The 19,533-nt window shown below is 39.7% G+C and overlaps 1 protein-coding gene across 1 annotated transcript in view; it reads left to right on the top strand.

Annotated features, from left to right (window-relative positions):
- Positions 1–19,533, top strand: part of CERS3 (ceramide synthase 3) — a 91,094-nt gene that overhangs the window by 13,100 nt on the left and 58,461 nt on the right. The window contains exon 2 of the mRNA XM_010985332.3: positions 11,915–12,088. Within this exon, the coding sequence (XP_010983634.2) occupies positions 11,916–12,088 (173 nt within the window). The 5' untranslated portion in view covers position 11,915. The remainder of the gene's footprint in view (positions 1–11,914; positions 12,089–19,533) is intronic.

Below are 19,533 nucleotides of genomic sequence, written 5' to 3' on the forward strand. Positions count from 1 at the left end.
GAATCCCAGGATTTGCATTCTTCTAAGATGGGTCTGTTGTGTAACTTTGCTTTACAGCCTTCTCATTTCAGTCATACCTGTTTTTCTGCAAGTTCCTACCCATATTACCAATCTGAGTAAAATTCCTCAGTCACTTACCTCTGTCTTGGTCCTGAGCTGACCTTTAGCAAGTTTTGTCAGTTTGACCAGGGCAGAGGTAGCCAGAGACTCAATAAGGTGAAAAGGCACCCAGGAGAATTACTTTTTGGTGAATATTGCCTCCCTAAATGGCTTTTTCTGCCTTATCTTTATTATCTCCAGCATCTAAAGTCAGTTTATAGGTAGATCTCAAGAGCCTGTCTTCCTATTTACGAAGGAAGCACGTTTTAGATTTTCAGTTAACAGTTTGTGTGTGTAAAAAGGCTGTGGTCAGTTTTACATAGGTAGCAAACTTGCCGTACTTCAAATCAGCTATTAGTTTTTGTATGTGAAACATTAACTTAAAAAAATTAGCCTTGGGGGAGGGCATAGCTCAAGTGTTACAGAGCGCATGCTTAACATGCGAGAGGTCCTGGGCCCAATCCCCAGTACCTCCTCTAAAAGTAAAGAAATAAATAAAGCTAACTACCTGCCCCCCTAAAAAAACCCCAAACAAACAAAAATAAATAAAACTTTAAAAAAATTAGCCTCTTAAAAATGTATGAATGTGAAATAAATCACCTTAATAATACCTTTTAGGAAGCTGGGTGCATATTGGGAAAACAATAATGTAAAAAATCTTAAACACAGAATTTTACCATTTTAGCATGTCAGTTATTTTTTCATGTTTCCTTCTAGTTTCTGTCTTCACACACATACGTGTGTGTGTATAAAATAGTATATGGAATTATATACCATCATATGATCAAAGTATAATTTTTAATTTTCTTTTTTAAACAAGTCATAAACACTTTTCATGTTGACAAACTTCATAATTTTTATCATTAACTGAATATTATTACATAGAGTTAACATTTCAAAATGCACTTAAGCATTCCAGATTTTTAAAAGCCACTATTACTAATACTGAAGTGTCCTTTATTAACTATAGTTTAAAATTTTTTTGTCCGGTTTTACATGTCTTTCTAGGTAGGCTTGAACGTCTTAATGACTCCTAAAATTCATTATCTGGTTCCAGAAGGGCAGTATCACTTTCATTGCCACTAGTAACATAGGAATGTAATGGTTTTACATTTATATGTAAATTTATGTATGATACATTTATAGCATATTTAGCACTGAATAATATTTTTAAATAATACCTTCTAATTTAATAGGTGTCAATAATAGAATTTTAGGATCTGAAAGGTCATTTAGTTCGTCTCTTTAGAAGGGCACCATGGTATTTAGTAGCTTGACTCCAGTTTACCACTTAACAGGAATGTAATACAGTGATTTACAAATATTTACTCAGTTTGCCATTTAAAAAAATCTCATCAGGGTGCTACAATTACTATTATCTCCATTTTGTAGATGGGGAAACTGATGTTAAGTTAGTTGTCCGAGGGCACACAGCTAGTTAAGTGTCAGAACTAGGCTTCAGACCCAGGCAGTCTGGCTCCAAAGTCCATGTGCTTGACCACTGTGTTACACTGGCTCCCCTGTTATTTATTGAGCACTTACTGTTTGTATGCTTGCCGTATGCCAACTTACGGGTGCTCTTGTGAGCACAACAAATTTAGTCCATGCCCTCATGGATCTTGAAGTCTGGGGAGGGAGCCAGACTTTAATCAAATCAACATACAAATATATACTGATATATATTTAAGTTAGGAACAGAGTGATGGTGGCATCTAACAAGAGTCCTTCATTTAGCTGTCGGCGGGATAGGGGGCCAGGGGTCATGGAAAATCTGGATGAAGATCTTAGAGACACTTAGATTGAGACTTGAAGGATAAGGAGGAGAGATTGGGGTGAAGACGGGAGAAAAGAGCATTCTAGGCAGAAGGAAGAGTATGTATATGTCCCGAGGCTGGAAAGGACTCTGCCTTTTGCTCTGAGGGTCAGAAAGCAGACCCGGTTTGCGTGTGGAATCCCAAAGTGAGGAGAAGGATGGCACAAGTGAGCCTGGAAAAGCAGACGGGGGTTCAGCGTGGTCCTGGGCCGTGTACAAGCTTCCCACTTCCAGAAGGGTGTGCACCGGGAGCGGGCAGTGGGAGCTGCCCCCAGACGCGGCTGGAGTTGCTTTGGACAGTAAGCCCCTGGCAGAGGCTTCCTCAGGTGGGGCTTCTTCTACACACAACAGCAAACAGTGGCTCTGCCTGTGCCCTTCTGGGAAGTGAACTTCACAGGCTCATTATTTCAGTTAGGAAGGGGCTATTTAAGTCAGGAACCTAGATCAAGGCGTAACGTGAAGTTTTATTACAGAGCCAAGAGAAACACAGCCTGAAGAGACAGCACCAGGGGGAGCTCTGGCTTGAGAGAGAACATGACCCCGTACAGATGCCAAGTGCCTAGTTGGCATTGTTTTGCTGGGAAATTTTCCATTATGTTTACTAACAATGAAAAAGTATTATCCTAGTAGAAAGTGGTAGCTGGCTCACGGGGACATTAATCTATGCTTTGAAGTCAGTGGAAGCAAAAAGGCAGAGGTACATCTTCCTGAAATCTCAAGTCACCTTTTAATCTATAAGCAAACTCTTCATACAGTATTAGAAGAGGAAAATGAGAAGGCCCTTTATTCTGATTTCAATTTCAGGAGCCTTTTTGACTTGCTCAGAATAACTTAGTTTTTGTTAATTAGTCTTAGAATAAGTGCATAAAGTTGGTTGGACTTTTCTATCAAGTCAATCAGGATTGGAGAATGGATGGGCCAGTAGGAAGAGCTCTAAAGAGAACAGGGATCACAGCTGTAGGAGGCAGTCCCCACTCCTGGGGCTGAGACAGAGCCCAGGGAAGAGGCCCCCAGGACGGCTGTGCAGACCCTGGTGGAGGGGCACAGAGGAGTCACTATGAAACCAGCCCTCAGGAGCTTGCTGGATATCTGCCCTCTAGGGTGCTGCAGGGAGCTGTTCACTGGGAGGGGACGTGTCTCACTGGAGCACTCTGCCCCAGAACTCCCCAGGAAGGTGCTGGTGGGATCTGCTGGGGGCTGCTGGAGCCAGTGCCGGGAGCACACCAGAGCCAAAACAAAACTCCTTCCTCCTGCGATGTCTTTCAACCACCCTCTACTGACAAAGCTCCCGGGCTGCTGGCAAAGGGAAATAGGTAAAGGGACCAGACTCATTTCACAGAGCAGGCAAACAGGGTGAAATTGGAGTTGAGAGGCAATAAATTTGTAATTGGCACAAGCTCCATACAGGAGGTGCAGTAGGCAGAGCAGATGCTTGGGGTGCTTCTCACCAGGCAAAATATGAATGGAAATCCAGGCCCCCACAGGACTTATTATGGAAGAAGTCCCTTGACTTATTTTTTATTCAGTTGCAGGAGTTTTTTTTTTTTTAATATTCTAGATACAAGTCCTTTGTATTGCAAATATTGCAAATACTTTCTCCAGGATTGTAGCTTGCCTTCTTACTCTCTTAATTAAAGTATTTTTTTTGATGAGCAGATGTCTCCAGAATTTATAATCTACCTAGCAGCAAATATAGTTCTTATTTACTTCTCCTTTATATTATTCCCTATGTATTAATTGGAGCTACAGTCTAAGCTGTTATAACAAAAAGAATTCAAAATTCGATGACTTATATGAGATAGAAGTTTATTTCTCTTGCACATAACGCTCCAGATATGGGTGGACCAGGGCTAATGTGCTAATTGGCTTCGAAGATTGCTCCAGCTCTGTCATCCCCATTTTCAGCTGTCAGGAAGGAAGACAGGGAGAAACCAGGACATGCAGCTTGATCTTTAGGGAGGTTACCCAGATCAGTTCTACTCCTGTGTCATTGACCCAGACATTGTGACTCATGCCACATCTAGGCATGCCATCGGGAGGTTGGGAAATGTTGTCTCACATGGCAGGGCAGCCACGTGCCCAGGTTAAACTTGGGGTGCAGGCCTGTAACTAAAAGAATGAATGGATACCTAGGACTTCCTGATACTCCTCAATGACATCGTTGAGGCCATACCAGGTTTTTGCTACAGATAACCTGAATTTTTCTGTTTAGTCTCTGAATCTGTTCTGAATTTCTTCAAAACTTTAAATTGATGTAATTGTAAAATTCAGTATGAGAGAATTAAATTTTTTTTATCTTGTAAGTTAATTAACTTCTTTACCTAGAGTTTAGGGTTTTTCCCTTCTTCTCTTCAGTCTTCTGAAGCTGTAAGTCCAGGCATTTATAAGCTTTTTATGCACTTAGTCATAAGAAATATCCTTCAGAATTAAATTGCTCTATCATTTGCATTGTCTTATCCATTTGAAATGGCAAAACTTAAAATGCTTTTGGAATTGGAATCTGCAGTTGGCCTAGTCCTTAATACTGTTCACAGGAGGCAAGTAGCTGCTAATGTTTTCCTTTGAGTTTTATCTTGAAGCCATAAACCAGTTTTTTTGGCTGAGTTAGTAGAGTTAGTTCCAAAGAAAACACAAATAAACTAAATATAGATAAACACGTTTACCTGACCCCCTGCACCAAATTTTTAAAATTGTTTTGCAACTAGTGAAAATGGAGTCGTAGATAATTAAATTAGATTATCATTTTTGGCCAGAGTATCACTCCTTGATTGTTCAAAACTCCATTCCAGCCTCAGCAAACCTTCTATCCATCCATTCAGCAAACACTTATTTAGTGTCTACTGTGTGGCAAGCTGTGGGTAGACAGTAATGTATGAGCCAGGCAAGGTCCTTGCTTTTCTGGAGCTGACTTTCTCTTCACCAGAGAACCCTGTCCCACTGTGACCCAGCTGGTCACCCAGTCTCCAAAACTGTCACCAACTCTCACATCCCCAACCTTAATGATATTTAGAGGTTGTGAACATTGATTCAAGGGTGTCTTTCTTTCACTTCATGGCTCAGGAATATACCTTTACTTCGATTTATTGAACTTGTCTTCCTAACTTCTCATCACTGTCCTCTATCTGAGAGAGATTTTCAGTTCTGTAGAGAGATTTTCTTGTCACTCCTCTCAATGCAAGCGGTATGTTCTGGAGAGTTACTTCTTTTAAAAAAAATTGTTTTTAATTGAAGTACAGTCAGTTACAATGTGTCACTTTCTGGTGTGCAGCGCAGTGTCTGGAGAGTTATCTTCTAAGCTGATGCAGTGTTTATGGTAAGGGTTGCATGGTTAGTTAACCAGAGCCTCAGCCTGACTTGGAGTTCTTAGAACCTCAGCAATAGTTCCAGTATCACATTTTTAAAGTATGCTACAAAAATGTTGCTTCAAATAGTGATAAACGTGTAACCCAGATGACTTTATTTCTTAAGTCCTAAGGTCAGATTTAATGGTGTGCATCTGAGAAAGTAGCTCATCAGGCATCCTTCACCCTGTTGGGTTCTGTATCCATGAGGTCAGAAAATGATGAGTCATTAAAAACCTACATTGGTTAGATTGTCTTCCTGCAAACTACTGGCAGCTGGAGTTGAAAATAGAGTTTACAATTTCCACAGTGTTAGGTGGGAAAACACAGCTGGGCTATGATGCCACCTCCATTACCGAATTTCCTCAGAGTGAAAAGAAATAGCTGCAGGCATTTTTCTTATAGATATTTCCTATTTTAAAAAATAGCTTCAGTTTTTTTACACAAATAAAAATTGTAGTTCCTTTGGGTTTTTTTTAATGTAAGTAGGAATTGCAGTACTTAGAGGATATGCAAAGGATGGGAAAGAAGGCTTTGAATAGCTGATGATCAAAAAAGGGACTAAGAATGGTCAAGGAGTAAAGAAATACATTTGCTTCCAAGAGAACACCAAACAGAGACTGAAGAGTTGTCAACACAGTTGACAGTGTTCAGTTGCCAGAAGGGCCTAGAGTTCAGCCAAATGAATAAGACAGATGGGTTGTGAGTTTACTGTGGGAATCAGTGTGCTTCTCAGACTGTTTGAAAGTGATTGACTCATAAGCAGGGCCCTTGAATGACAGATTCATTGTTGGAAATGCTCAGGATACACAGAGAAAGCATTAACTTGCCAGGTTTTAAAAACACAGGTATCTCTCCATCTCAATATCTTCTAATTCTTTTTCCACCTGGGGGTTGTTTAAATGTTGCGATAGTCAGACAGTTAACACAGCATACAGGTTCTGTTCCACTCACTGTGCAGGTAGCATCTGTCACCCACCAAATGTCTGGTCAAGGCTGTGTCAGGGAGGCCAGCAGACTCCTTCACCTTGAACAACAACAACAACAACAACAACAACAACAACAACAACAACAACAACAACAAAAACCCTCAAGTACTGACTGACTGACACTATCAGATTTGAAATTTAGGCAGAGCAGGAGCGAAAATGGGAGAGAAAGAAAGGAAAAGGGACAAACGAGTGCCCACTGTGTGCAAGATGAGCTCAGAGTCTAAACAGAGGGAGAGACTGACAGACGCTATAGCTGCTGGCCCCTCCTCAGTTCTCCAAGGGAGTTCCTGCTTCTCCATTCAACCTTTAGAAAGAAATCCCAAGAATAGGCACTTCTGCTAAATTGAACGTTCAGACAGCTGAACTGGAGCTGGCAGTTTCTCCTGAAGGTGGGCAGGGGAAACGCTCCGTGTATCAGCCAGTGCTCTTGATTGCAGGCAACGGAATCCACCTCTTTCTTACTTTCTTAAACAAAAGACTTCACTGGAAGTGACTCACAGCACCAAAGGACGGGTGGTGGGCTAGACTTGGATGCAGTAGAAACCAAGAGACCAAGGCGATCAGGAAGGCCAAGAAGCTGAGAGATGACAACTGTCCTCTCAGTGGCAGCAGCCTAGGCAGGATGCCATCTGCTGCTGCTGCTTGTCCCTGTCTGCCCCAGATTCAGAGTCCTAGGCAAAGCATCCATTTGGCCAAGCCCAGGCCATCCCAGGCTGACCGCCAGCAGATGGAGAATTGTCCACCTTGGCTTTTGCAGTGGGAAAAGCACGGCACCACACACGGTGGTGATTTCCCCTGCTCCTCTGAGGGCTGGATGCTGGGCTACCTCCCAAATGGCACATCCTGTGCACTAGGGTCAGGGTAAGGTAACTCTAAAGGATGCCAGATGTCTTGGAACAAGCTTGTGGCCTTAAGACAGCTATTGAAAGGCTAAGAGAATGTGGCCTGTTTCTTGCTAATAGATTGAAATCACAGAAGGGAAGAGAGGAGAGTGCCGGTCCCAGTTCCCTCTGTGCTTGGCCTCTGATCTCATCTCGAGAGAAAGTATGGTAGAGGGGCTGGCTGGAGGGAGAGCCTGGATCAGTCAAGCCCACCGCCTGGAGCTAACATGGTGGTCTGGGATGTCTGTTGAACACCCTGTACCCCAGGGCTATCCCCTGGGAGAGCCACTTCTCTTCAGGGGAGCTGGTCTGCTTTTACTTTTTAAAGCATGCAATTTTTTTTTTCTCCCAGAAAGTCGTGAACTTTAAAATCTATGCTGAAGTCTGAATCTGAATATAGTCTTCCCTTCATTCATGTATTTTTCTGGATTCACAGACACAGTCTTGACTCAGGTGATCCTGGGAGGTAAAACTGAAGCCCCTTAAATGAGATAATAGGAGCTTTAGCATGAAGTTCAGGCTGGGCCATGGATTAAAAGATGTAAAGGTTAAAGGGGATGAAGCTGAGAAGGAGACTTTTAAACTTTTTTTTTTTTTTTGATATAACTCACATACCATATAATTCACTCATTTAAAGTGTGCAATTTAATGGTTTTTAGAATATTCACAGAGTTGTGCAGCCAACACCATATTCAATTTATGAACATTCTCATCACCCCCAAACAAAACCCTGTACCTCTTAGCAGTCACTCCCCAGTTCCCCCCACACCACATTGTACGCCCTAAGGAACTACTAACCTACTTTCTGTCTCCATAGATTTGCCTATTCTGGACATTTCACATAAGTGGAGTCATACAATATGTGTCTTTTGTGTCTGGCTTCTTTCACTTTGCAAGTTTTCAAGAGCCATCCATGTTGTAGCATGAATGCTTTCCATGCCCTTGAGCACACACCGAGGAGTAGATGGCTGGGTCATGTGGTAACTTTACGTTTAGCATTTCAAGGAACCGCCAGGCTGTTTTCCACAGCAGCTGCACCATTTTACTTTCCCTCCAGCACTGAATGAGGGTTCCAACTTCTCCACATCCTGCCAACACTTGTCATCTCTGATTATAGCCATCCTCGTGGGCGTGAAGGATCTCTCTGGGTTTCTTTCTTATTTGCATTTCCCTCATGGCTAATGATGTTGAGCATTGTTTCATGTGCCTGTTGGCCATTTGTGTATCTTCTTTGGTGAAATGTGTATTCAGATCCTTTGCCTGTTTTTAAATTGTGTGGTTTGTGCTTTCATTATTGAGTTCTAGGTGTTCATATATTCTAAATACAAGTCCTTTATCAGATATATAATTTTCAAATATTTCCTTCCATTCTGTGGGTTGTCTTTGAACTTTCTTGATGCTATCGATTGAAACACAAAAAGGTTTTAGTTTTGATGAAGTCCAATTTATCTATATTTTATTTTGTCATTTGTGCTTTGGGTGTCATATGTAAGAAGGCTTTGCCTAACCTAAGGTCATGAAGATTTACTCCTATATAATCTTCTAAGAGTATTATGTTTGCCCTTATATTTGAGTCTGTGCTTCATTTTGGGTTAATTTTTGTGTATGGTGTGAAGACGAGATTCTTAACTCTTTTGAAAGCAGCAATAATTGATGTTTATCAGCAGCTTATTAAGAAAGAGTAAATAATGTAGATTTTTTTTCTCAGTTTGAACTACATTTTCCAGAGGGCCACCCCCAACTTTTGGATTCTTTCTTTCTCCCTTTATACATTTTTTGGTTGCTGGGTGTTAAAGTTACCATGGCTTTCAACAGATCTTGTCTCATTGCTTGCATATGATGAACAAGGGCACTGTTTAGAGGGGCAACCCCTATATAACCATTGAAACCTATTTATTTAGTTTTATTTCACACTGGACAGCATAATCTGTACTGCCTGGAGTTGCATTTTAGGCGTGGGCAAGCTATTTTATATAACAGTTATTTAAATAATACCAAAACCGACTCACTGCCACTGCTGTTTGTTCTGTGAATCCTAGTCTGTTAAATTTGGAGCCAATAAAGTATTGAACATGCTGAGGCAAACTTTAAGGAAGAAATATCTTTGCCCTTGCAAGAGCAGCTCATTCTGATGCGGTGAGGGACACAGGACAGGTGCACGGTTTGTCTATTACAGGAGAGACCTCTGTGGCCTTGGCTGGCTTTTAAGATCTGCAGGAAGTTTGAAATTTAGCTGTAGCCTCCCAAAACTTGCACCTGCTCTTGTTCTGAGCCATATCGGGCTGTGTGTACTGTCTTACTTCCCTCTTTTGGTCAGTTATGTCGGATGGCCCAGGTAGCTGGGCGTGAACCCTCAGTTCCCTCCCCAGAGTGAGTTCCTTCTTCCTTCCTAGCAACCCTTTCAGCTCTCTCACTGCCTCCTCCCGAGTCCAGAGCTGCACCAGTCCTGACTCAGCCGTGAGCTCCCTGAGCCCAGGATCATCCCTTCCTTTCTGTGGCCTGATAGACAGGAAGCATTCAGGAAGTCTTTCTTGATGATCTTTGTTCCACCGAACTTATACAATTTTGTGACCATATTAATGCTGCTTACCCTCCCTTCGGGTAGAAATTACAGTAAAACGATTAATACAAGAAAAAGAAGGCAGCCTCCCTCCTTCTCCACACAAGCCTTGCAGGGGTGAGTGTGACTGGGATGCGCACGTCTCTGAACAGGGGGTGAGAGATGAAATCAAGTGGGGAATGTCTTACCAAGGGTCAGTTACTGGTTTTGGTGTGGATTTTTCTGAAGGACGTTGGGGTCCATACTCTGGAACTCTTCCTCATCTGCAGTCAGAAATCTGTAATGTCAGTATCCCGCTCTCGAGCCTCACCTCTAACTGAGCCTTCCCTCTCTCTCAGGTCCTTCGCTCCGCGCCCACCACTCTTGTCCTTTGACCTCCAGCCCCTTGAGTTTTCTATTTCTCCTCCATCTCACTTCTCTCTTGGCCTCTCTTCATTCTCCACCTGTTTGGATCTCATGTGTGACCTCACGGACGGCGTTACTATCAGGATGTTCAGCTCCCCGATGCCGCTGCTCTCTGCAGCTTCCCATTTCTGACCACGTCCGGTGCGTCAAGCTCCTAGTAGCTCTCGTCTTTCTGTCTCCCGAAATGTGCTCCATACCACTGCCAGACAGCAGCCATGTATCTGCTGGGCCGGGGCCTTCTGGGGTTTGAAACTCAGCTCCCATTCTGCTGGGTAGAGGGGCTGTGTCTGCTCAGAGAGGACACCGTCCTCTACTTGGCAGAAAGACACCATATGGGCTCACAGAGGACCTGGCTGACCTTTCTTAAATGTCTGATCATTTTATCCTCTGCCATAACACCCTTCATGGGTTCCATTAGCTAAAGCCCAAGCTCCTCAGCATGGATTGCAGACCCTCTGTGGCCAAGTTCTACTGTCTGACCAGGTTTTTTATGAGAATCACCATGTGATTTATTGCCCAAACTGGGACACTTCTGAAAGGAAGGGGCACTATTAATAATTATGCCAGGACAATAAACTGAGACTCTGGCCCCTGTGTGTAACCCACCAGCCCCCACCTTGGATTCTTAAACTCTGGTGGAACCAAACTGCTGGTAGTGTTCCAAGGGCACTGTGTTATTTACAAATCGCGAGGTTCTAATGGAGTTATTCTGACCACCTTGTTGTAAACCTGAGGACATTTGGACTTCTTTTCTCTGATTAACTATTTAAAAAAATTTTTGAACAACTTTATTGTGGTATAATTTCTGTACAGTAAACTACACATATTTCAGGTGTATAATTCGATGGATTTTGATAGATGTATGCATCTTTGAAGCCACCACCGCACTTAAGATACCTAACATGATTACCTCTTAAAAGAGGAAATCAAAACATCCTCAAGATCAAACTGTCAGGATTAACATTGTCATGGCCTAAATGATGAGGTTAGGACATCTCAGTGCTATTCTGTTTCTGGTCACTTTCCCTCCTTAAAGCTTCCACTCCGTCTTTTGCATTTCCTTGCCTTTCCCTGGTTTACTTCCCCTCACTGTCTAAGACACCTCAAGGATCATCTGTTCCAGTGACCTTCCCCGACGCTTCCTGGCTGGGCTCAGTGCTGAGCACCCTCTACATACCTTTCTCATTGTGCCTACAAGAAGCTGCGTAGGAGTCATCTGTTCAGGCCTGTCTTGCCCACAGAATATATGGTTCTTAAGGCAAGAATGCTGTCTTTTTCATCTTTGCATCGTTAGTGCCTTGCACAGCACTTGACAAATAATCAAATCTCAATAAATATTTGTAGACATGGACTAACTTGAACTCCTTATTGTAATATGAAGTTGAATATGCTTGTCCTTTATCTCCTAAAGAAGTTCTTAGGATACTAGTAAAGATTTGTACATACTTGGAGCTTTCATGAGGTTGACCTTTGGAATGTTGAAGTTGTAGAGTTTATTGTTAAATTATTTTTCATACTATAGAATCATATAAGAGGAAGATACATATCCATAATATTAACTTATGTTTTGCCAACAATGTAAACAGTGGTGTGTTAAACTTCAGTTTGCCGTGTCACAGCCAAAATTGTTCTGAGCGTGATGGCATTAAAATTCTTGTTGAATGCAACAAAGAGCCACGAAGCCCAGTAAATAATAGTACCTCATTCTTGCCCTCTTTTCAAAACCCTCTGGTTTAGGTATTTTGAGTAAAGGTATCAGTGTTATCTCAACTTTAAGTATTTGTTTTATAAGTCTAATGTATTCTTTTTCCATCTCTCTCTAGAATGTTTCAGACGTTTAAAGAATGGTTTTGGTTGGAAAGATTCTGGCTCCCTCCAACAATAAAGTGGTCAGATCTTGAAGACCACGATGGACTCGTCTTTGCGAAACCCTCTCATTTATATATAACCATCCCGTGTGCTTTTGGCTTGATGATTCTCAGACATTTCTTTGAAAAGTAAGTAGTGTTTGTATGTCTGTCCTTCCCATTCCCCTTCTTTGCCCTAACTCTAGAATAAAGAATCTTGGTAAGATCCTTAAAGAATCTGTTGTTCAGAAGTTGCCACTCATGGGCTACAGACTCTTCAGGGAGTTCATGAAATCAAATGCACACTAAACATTATCTAGAAGCTGAATGAATAAAAATTAGAAACACAGTCTCCTCAAGTGCTTTAGTTTTACAGTGAAGGAAATTGAGTAAAGAGAGGTTAAGGATCACAGATCTTATTAGTGTCGATGACAGTACAAGAACACAGCTCATCTTCCAAGTACTGTGGTGTCTGATGAAGGACACGCATCCCTGTGTCCTTTGCCAGCAGTATTAGGAGAGTCTGTGGCTAGGGGATGTGTTATCATTTTAGAATGCCTATAAAATAGCAAAAATGGCTCATTAAAGGCCAAACTTAATATTGCTTTATAGCATGTTTATTTTAAAGGTTTATTGAAAGTTTTAATAGCAGGCCTTCATTCCAAAGTGTAAGGAAATCAAAGAAAAAATATCAGTTTGCTTTCTCAGAATTAAACTTCTTTTCTTTCTCTTAATTTAAGTAGATATTACTTCCAACCTTTTTATTAAAACTGTACTAGTGTTATGATAACAGGAGATAAATGTTCATCTATAATCTCTATAGTTATCTCTATTTCAAAAAACTGTTATTAGCACATTAATTTTTTTTGGAGCAAAAAGAATATTCAAATGTCAAGAGTTGGAAAAACTTAAGACAAAATCTGATAAAGATCATTTTGTCCAAGACTAACTGTAATGCAGATCATATGTTTATAACCATTTGCAGGGTCCTTATCTTGAGAGCTAGTTTGACCAGCTCTGTTTCATGGATTCTCCAAAAGGTTCTTGTACAAATGACAACTTTACTTGGGTCAACGATGTGCTATTGCTGTTGGGAGGAAGAGAAAGCCCCTCAATACCACTGAACTCTAGCTGAGAACATTTGAAAGTGTTCTTCCTTTTTGACAGTTAACTCTACTTTTACTCACGTTTGGACTTGTCAAAGAATGCATAAATAAAATAGAATTTTGCCACCATACTGCCATATTAGCAAATTACTCTTTGCTATCCTGAAATGCTTGTTTTTCTTGCATAGTGTCTGGTGATCCTTGAATTTGATGTCCAGGTCCTCTGCTGCAGATTTACTACTTCTTGGTGGACAACTCCATCTTTTACATTTTGATTGACAGTCAACTAGAAATTTTTTTTGGTTGCCAAAGCAGCACAGCTGTGGAGGACCAACTTGTTATGTCCTAGTCTTGGCCTCTCCAACAATAATCAGGAAAGAATCCAATCCTCTTTTAATTCCTAGGACCATTCTTGTTTCTTCTCTAGGGATTGTAGTCTATATCATCTTTCCTACCTCCTTATAACTTTAACTCCCAATAGCTTACCCTTAGCTTTTTCCATTCCATGACACTGCAGAACACTGTGTGTTGCTCCACTAATCTTATATCTCTTTTTTCCCCCCATATCTCTCTTAATGCAATAGAAAGAAAGAAAACTTAACATGGGAGAGAAATCATGCTTTTTGAAGTATAAGCTAATTTTTTTTCAGGACTTCTGTATCATTTGCATTAGATTAAACCACTTAGATCATAAATAAAATTCTACTTACGCCTTGCGTTTGAATAAAAATTATATAGAGCTACATAAAATCATAAGTGGTGTGATCTCAGTCAAGAAAATGAGAAGTAAGTGACCTGGCCAAGGCCACATGGTTAGTATATAAGGAATAGACCTGGGACTTGAACCCACATATTATGGCACCAGGTTCAGGGTTGTTGGGTTTGTTTTTCCCTCTATACCAGTATTTCTTGGACTTTCACAGTGAAATACTCCTGATGGAAAAAAAGTAAATGAATGTTTCTTGGGATGATAGCAAGGGATGAACTTTTCTGAACTATCATAAAAATTTGTGTAAATCTGACACCGTGTTTCAGCATATCCTGTTATATATTTATCACAAGAAAACTTCCTTTTGTCCTGGACTGTGTTTGTGTTACACCTCCTCATTCTAGGAAATGACCAGGAGTTGTGATTTTTTTCGCTGGCTCATTTCTGTCCTTTAGCACTAGCCAGGAGCTGTTTGTGATGAGGAAGGAAGTCCCTTCCTAGAAAGGAGTGGAGAGACAACTGCTGAAGAACAAACAAGTAGCTCATTTGAAAGTAACTGACATTTGCTTTGTATTTAGGATTCCCTTTCCTTACAAGTTTTGGTTTGTGCCTCATGTTTTGATTTTTTTTTTTTTTTTGGTCTAGAGTAACCATTTCTAACTAGTATATCCAGACTTCTGTACAGTCTTTTATGTGTCTGAAGTATGATTTAAAGGGGATCTAAGCTACTCATATTTAAGCACTTCAGAAGTAAAGCACGTTATGTCAGAGTAAATTATGGCCCAGAAGAGTCCAAGGCAGGGGTGGGGATGGTAAAATCAGAAGGTAATCTTTTTTTCTTTTACTTAATGGTACAATGAGTAGATTCCTCCCTCTACCATTTCCACTGAACAACATAAGGGCACAGTGGGGTTCTTTAAAGAAGGGGAGGTGTAGCAATTTACAAGAGTTGAAAAAGGATTATTACTAATTGTCCTCAACTGGAGCAGTCTCCAAATACATTCATTGGACTTAAGTATTGCTCCAGATGTTTTGGTCTCTCATATAAAACCCTCTGATTAAACTCTGGTCAAAGAGCCTTTCAATCCTTAGGAACTGGGAATCAGCCTTAAGGCAGGATAGGTTATTATTTCTGTTTAGGAAGCGTATTTAAACTTCACATGCTTAATGTCTGCCTAGGCTTGCCTTCTTTTTATTCTGCAAAAGAAGTGTGTGTCGGGGAGTGCCCTGGGACTGCTAGGCTTTGGGTCACAGGTGAGGGATGCAGTGCTAAACCAACAGGTCGGCTGTCTGGGTGTCTGAATAGGCCCATGTGAGGGCTCAGTTCTACAACAGTAGCAAACCGGAGATTCATTCCCTGGGAACTAATCTAACTGGGAACCATTTACTTGGGAGCAGAAGTGCACATTCTTTTTTTCCCCCCCGGACTTTTCTCATCTATTCCGTATCAGTAAAATAAAAGTACAGGCAAGTTCATTTCTAAGGTCCTTCTAGAGCTAAGGCCTGGCATTTCCCTTCAGTTTATCAAATATTTATTGTGCTTCTTTATTCTCTCCTTTCTCAAGATAGATTTTTAATTAAGTACCTATTCCTATGTGTGTACACTTACATTAGATGCAGTGATTGGTTCTCTAGATTTATTTGAAAAGAAAAAATAATGCTGAAATAGAAAACTGTACTTATGTACTTGCTCTGTTCTATTGAAAATGTTATTTCTGTCCTTGAAGCCTGGACATGTTAACAATCAGGACCATATTTCTTTCTCCTTTAAGTTAGTGATTTGACTGTAGATGTGTTCCTCAGATCAGCAAGCAGGCTATGAGTATGCGTATTTATCCACTGCGCATTCTTATCCACGCACTCGATCTCTCACATGACCCTCTAGAGGAGAATGCTATACTTCATTTGGCTTTGAGATTGGTTGTATTCTCTTGCTGAGTAAATCTTCTTTTCTTAACCCTGCTTTGCTGTTTTATTTTTACTAATTTCTTCATTTCTCACGTTTGAGGCGATAGCATTGAGTGAATATGACTGAGAACACCGCCATATTAAACCATTTTGTTTTCGTATTATCCTACTAGTAAAAACCATGAGTGTTTTCTCCAATAAAATTTTTCAACTGGTAGGTTAGATAATGACCCAATTCCATTATTTATCCAAAACCCTGTTGAATATGTTTTTGAGACTGTGTTAGTTTTAACGTCATCTTAGTTTTTATTTGGAACTTTTATGCAAAGCGGGAATTAATTAATCGCATTTCTCAAATCATAGCATGGTCTCTTTGGTCTGTATAAGATCTCTATTGATTGATTTGACTGATTTGAATTAACTTTTTCATTAATTTATCTTTTACCCTCATTTCCTAGTCCTTTCCCCATTCCTGCTATATGTATTTGATGGCTTTTTCTTTGTATGACCCAGTAAAACATGAGTATAAACATAAAGTGCATGTATTGTTAATTGACATAAATGGTATGGTGATAAGACCTTCCAGTTCTTCTTCTTTTTTAAATATAGCACTGGCTTTATGATCTATCCGCATTGCTCTGTGTACATCTGGTGCCTAATAAGTTTGTTTTTATATGTCTCTGAAATATATGGGTTATTTCCAGGAAAACTTAGTCCATCTGGAAGTTGGCATATACTTTTTATATTTTAGGGGTATTTTAGGAAAATTTTTGTTCAACTCCATGGTTATAAAAATGAATTTAAGGACTAAGTGATCATTCATAACTAGAATTTCCAGAATTTAATTAAACACAGAAACTGCTAAGTGAGTGCTAGAATAGACTGACCTTGCAGACAATGGAGACTTTGTTAGGACTGAAGGAAGAATAGGGACATAACCGTGATTTATAAAAATCAGCTTTACTGAGGTATGATTTACATATAAGAAAGTTCATCCAAAATTTGATGCTTTTTGACAAATGTATACAGCCATGTAGCCATCACCACATTTATGATACAGATTTCCATTGGCTGAAAAAAAATCCCCCATACCCCATTCAGTTAACCCCCTTTTTACCTGCTATCTCCTTGCAGTCACTGAAATGCTTTCTGTCAGTGTAATTTTGCTTTTCCTAGGATGTCCTATAAATGGAATCATCTCGATTATAGTCTCTCATGTCTTTTTTCACTTAGCATAATGCTTTTGAGATTTTTTTCATGTTATGTGTGTCAATGATTTTTTTCCTTTTCTTTTCTTTTTTTTTTAAACTTTTTTTTATTGAGTATAGTCATTTTACAATGTGTCAAATTCCAGTGTAGAGCACAATTTTTCAGTTATACATGAACATACATATATTCATTGTCACATTTTTTTTCACTGTGAGCTACCACAAGATCTTGTATATATTTCCCTGTGCTATACAGTATAATATTGTTTGTCTATTCTATATATGCCTGTCAGTATCTACAAATTTTGAGATCCCAGTCTGTCTCTTCCCACCCTCCTCTGCCCCCTTGGCAACCACAAGTTTGTATTCTGTGTCTACGAATCTGTTTCTGTTTTGTATTTACATTCTTTTTTTTTAAATTCCACATATGAGTGATCTCATATGGTATTTTTCTTTCTCTTTCTGGCTTACTTCACTTAGGATGACATTCTCCAGGAACATCCATGTTGCTGCAAATGGCGTTATGTTGTCATTTTTATGGCCAAATAGTATTCCATTGTATAAATATACCACATCTTCTTTATCCAGTCATCTGTTGATGGACATTTAGGCTTTTTCCATATCTTGGCTATTGTAAATAGTGCTGCTATGAACATTGGGGTGTAGGTATCTTTTTGAAGTAGGGTTCCTTCTGGATATATGCCCAGGAGCGGGATTACTGGGTCACATGGTAAGTCTATTCCTAGTCTTTTGAGGAATTTCCATACTGTTTTCCACAGTGGCTGCACCAAACTGATTTCTTGTCATTGCTGAATAGTCTTTCAACATATTGATATACTACAATTGATTATCCTTTAACTAGTTGATAGAAATTTGGATCATTTACAAATTTCTTTTGGGCTGTTACAAATAAAGCTTCTGTGAACATTTGAGTAGATGAATTTGTGTGGGTATATGCTTTTATTTCTCTTGGTAAATTACTAAAATGTTTGTTCTTCAAAAGACATTGTTAATGTATGCATATCTATACAGTAGATTATTATTTGACAATAAAACGGAATGAACTCTAAATATCCAAAAACATGGATGGATCTCAAAAACATTAATACTCAATGAAAGAAGCCAGACACAAGCAACCACATATTGTATGATTTCATTATATTAAATATCCAGAAGAGGCATAGGTATAAAGACAGAAAATAGATTAGCGATTGCCTGTGGCAGGACTGACAGGGAACAGGGATTAAAGTAAATATGCATGAGGTATTATATTGGGATGATGAAAATTTCTAAAGCTGATTCATGGTGATGATTGTACAATGTGGTATATTTACTAAAAAAAGGTCACTGAATAGCATAATTAAAAATGGTGAATTATATATAAAAATGCATTAATAATTATTTTTAAAAGATGTATACAAATGAAAAGGTAATACAGACTAGGAGAAAATATATACAAAACATGTATCTGATGAGAGATTTAAATTCAGAATATATAAAGAACTCATAACTCAATAAACAACAACAACAACAACAACAACAACCACCTTGATTTTTAAAAAGGGAAAAATGAGCAGAAACCTCCACAAAGAAGACATACAAATAGCAAATAAACACGTAAGAAGATGTTCCACATCTTTAGTCACTGGCAAAATTCAAGTTAAAAAAAACTGCACACTGGAACGTAACAAAAATGTCAGAATAAGGACCTCTGAAAATTCTCTCCTTTACAAAATCAGAAAACTAGCAAAAATTGTCAAAATCAACTTTCCAGAATTCAGAATTAACCAAAGGCTTACAGCAATCCAGAGAGTGTTATTTAAGAAAAACAGCTGACTGTTGGAAAGAGCAGCAAGGTTTGTAGACTTTTTAACTTGCCCTGTTTCTATGCTTCCCTCTCCACCTCTGTGATAGCCTTGAAAAACCAACGGCCCACAATTTCAGTGGAAAACAGCATCCTGGAAGCCATTGAAGGAAGTAGAACAGAGATGGAAGTCCTTCAAAGCATCATTCCTGGAGAATTGTCACTATCTGAACTGTCTGGTGGTGCCCTGTAAGGGCATTACTCATAAGCTGTCTTTATTTGCCTTTTCCCATGGTGGGGTGGTGTTGCTTGTCTAAAACAGTTAGAGGCAATTAAGTTTGGAACTGCTTGAGGTAGTAGATAACAATTGGGGCAAACAATAAACTAACCAAAAAGCTTTTCCTTTTAAAGGATAAGCTGGTAAATGGGATGTCCATTGGGCGTTTTGAAAAGCTCTGGCATATTCTTGGAAGTCAGAAGGCCTCTTGAATTAGTAGAGCTTTGGACATGCCGATAGCCATCCACTTGCTTGGGAAAGACCTGAGTAGGCCCTAATCTCTCACCTCTGGATGACTTTGGGCTCTGTGCAAACAGGAAGTTAAGGCTAAGGCAGAGTTATCACCTGCCTGGCTGAGTGTTGAAGGTGTGCCCCAAAATGTCTACAGAGCCCTTTAGCAAACACTGGAAAACTTACTGGTTCCAGGCATTTAAGGAAATCTCTGTCTAATCATTAGGAGACCACTATTCCAAATAGAGACAAGCATAGCAAGAATTCCAGAAGACGAGAAGAAAATGAACAGGATAGAAAATATTTGAAGGAATAAATGGCTAAAAATTTTCCCCAAATTTGACAACAAACA

This window comes from Camelus dromedarius, chromosome 29, assembly GCF_036321535.1.
Source record: "Camelus dromedarius isolate mCamDro1 chromosome 29, mCamDro1.pat, whole genome shotgun sequence".
In the NCBI taxonomy this organism is placed as follows: domain Eukaryota; kingdom Metazoa; phylum Chordata; class Mammalia; order Artiodactyla; family Camelidae; genus Camelus; species Camelus dromedarius.